We start from the raw sequence: 2,433 nt of genomic DNA, 5'->3' as shown, positions 1-2,433 counted from the left end.
TTATGGTATTGAAATTACTTTCAGTATTAATAGTAGTCCAAAAACCGACAATAATGGTGTCTAGAGTTTATAATTGTTATCATATGTTTTTAGAAATTAATATTGCACAAATTGGTACCCACTCTTTAAGTGCGATAGTATGTTTCTTTTTTTTAGTTTCCGATCTTGTAAGAGTCAGGTCTCAGTCGCTATTGATACAGCTAATGTTCTACAGCAGATAGTAGTATCACTATTCCTGCAGCACGGTGAGTTGCTTGCTCATTTTAATATATTATATTTAATAATTAATAATACAAAATAATTTTAGGACAGGCATGGCTTTGTTATTTACTTAACACTAATACTGCATTTGATCAATAACGAATGCTGAAATCGTTTGAAACTAAATCAGAAAGATGGGAATAAGACTATAACTAAATGACATTTTGACTGATTGATAGTAAGAAAAATAATGAATGAATTACTCTTTCGAAAATCGTAAAAATTAATATCTTCATTTTATTCAAAACGTGCAGTGCAGCTATCACATTCTTAGGTGTATAGCCTTTCTGGCTATATACATCTACTTAATTTATGAGTAAATTTAATTAATCAACTAGACTGTTATAACTAATGGTAATCTTTGTAACGTCTGTTGATGACAGGTGCAGCCTATTCATATTTCGTAGAATGATAAAGTCTCATATCTTAGTTAATGTCTCCAGTTTTCTAGAACAACTAGTTGCGTCCTACAAAAATATATACGTCTAAAATTTTGTTATTTTAATTTTCATCTATAGATCTGTCTTATACTAGTATATCACTCTAATTTTACTTTCTTTCGTTTCTTTTCTATTGACATGTCGGTTGCTGTTTTATAGCCTACTATAAAATCGCCTGCATGATCACAGTTACATATGTGAGTGTAAAATATATCTGAGTATTTCCAACAGCGTTCGTGTTATATTTTGAAAATATCTCGAAATGATGTAGAAAAAATAATCTTTAGTATGTCATATCGCTCTAAAAATACCATATGATGACAGATTTAGGAAGTAATAGCGCACAAATATTAGGACAATAAACCTTTGTGGTTCTCCTACGGATATATAATAATAATAATAAAATTAACTTATATTAAAGTTTTGTTGATGCCACAAATCTGTTTGATTGTTATAGTAACCTAAAACATATTTACAATCTTTCGAGTAGTTTCAATTTCATTCCAAAAAGCCATACAACGAAATTATTTACGAGTTATACAGCACCATTGTGTCCATTTTTAGGGCATATTAAATGCTATGACATAATATTCAAGTATACAGTTAATATTGCTGACTTAATTTCTTCTCAGAGACCTCGTTCTGCAGATTCTGAGTCAATGCAATCGGTGCATCACCAAACGAATTCCATATTCGATACTGCGATGCCGCAAATTCGGTAACTATAGTCAAATTATTATTAATGTTATAAGAAAAAATATATATTTAAAGTTCTAGATACAATATGTTGGCATGAGTTATAAGTATTCAGAATTTTAAAAAGCTAGATGGAAGAACTACTCTATAGTAGTTAGCAAGTTTTTGATGTGAGCCTAGAAAAGACAACTAAATTACCATAATTTGATTTGTAATGAGCGTTCGGAGACGTATTAACAGAATGAGGATCCAGCTGACAACTGCTAAAAGTAAAACTGTTTATCTTAAAGCGAATCTGAAATATAAATTAATAAAAGCAACCAATTCAGTTCAAGCTTCCTAAAATTCTTTTACAATTTAACTATTCAAATTTTTTGTCAAATTTCAAACTTAATATTATCTTATGCTCGTACATACATACAGTATTATTATTTACCTGTGCATAGGCATTTTTTCCGATACAGAATTCATCATCAACATGCACTTTATCAGTTATTTTATTACCAAACAATACAACAGCGTTCAAAGTAGCTTCTAAATTACGCGGAAATTTTGTACCTAAATGGAATTAACAAAATGATAACCATGTTACCAGTCTTTTTTATCTTTACACTAGTTCAATAACTGGATTTAGCCTAAACGATTCATTCGTTGATATTTCATATTTGCAGGTTTTATCTAAACTATGAAATTGTATGCATCAGTGTATACCAATATTCCAGATTATTCTTTTTTTATCTTGAGCAAGCGCTACAGGACCTACATTAGAAGTCCCCGCAGAGACTTCAATTTTTAAAATGGGACCCCTAAATTAAAAAAAAAATGTCATATTTCCACTAAGTAGTATGACAACTGTGATCTAGCTAGTCTAGTGCACTTTATCTTGAAAGCACTTTTGCTTAGCAATAAACAACCTGTTAAATATTGGAATGTAAACTTCGCAATATTCAAACGAATTGGTAACACTCCCATCAAGTTGAAGGTTAAGGGACACTTTTACAACTTGGTCTCCCTAAAAATCAATATAAGTGATATT

At 30.1% G+C, this 2,433-nt stretch overlaps 1 protein-coding gene across 1 annotated transcript; it reads right to left on the bottom strand.

Moving 5' to 3' along the window:
• Window positions 1-1,304: 1,304 nt before the first annotated feature.
• Window positions 1,305-2,203, bottom strand: TRIADDRAFT_62867 (uncharacterized protein; the record flags this gene model as incomplete). The annotated part of the gene is made up of 4 exons (XM_002118836.1): window positions 1,305-1,423; window positions 1,596-1,692; window positions 1,834-1,955; window positions 2,109-2,203. Coding segments are annotated over 4 exons (432 nt in total), but the record flags the coding sequence as incomplete, so codon positions are not given.
• Between the last annotated feature and the right edge of the window lie 230 nt (window positions 2,204-2,433).

The sequence above is a fragment of the Trichoplax adhaerens genome, genomic scaffold, assembly GCF_000150275.1.
Source record: "Trichoplax adhaerens TRIADscaffold_1744 genomic scaffold, whole genome shotgun sequence".
Classification (NCBI taxonomy): Eukaryota; Metazoa; Placozoa; class Uniplacotomia; order Trichoplacea; family Trichoplacidae; genus Trichoplax; species Trichoplax adhaerens.
This window is presented reverse-complemented; position numbering and strand designations above follow the sequence as displayed.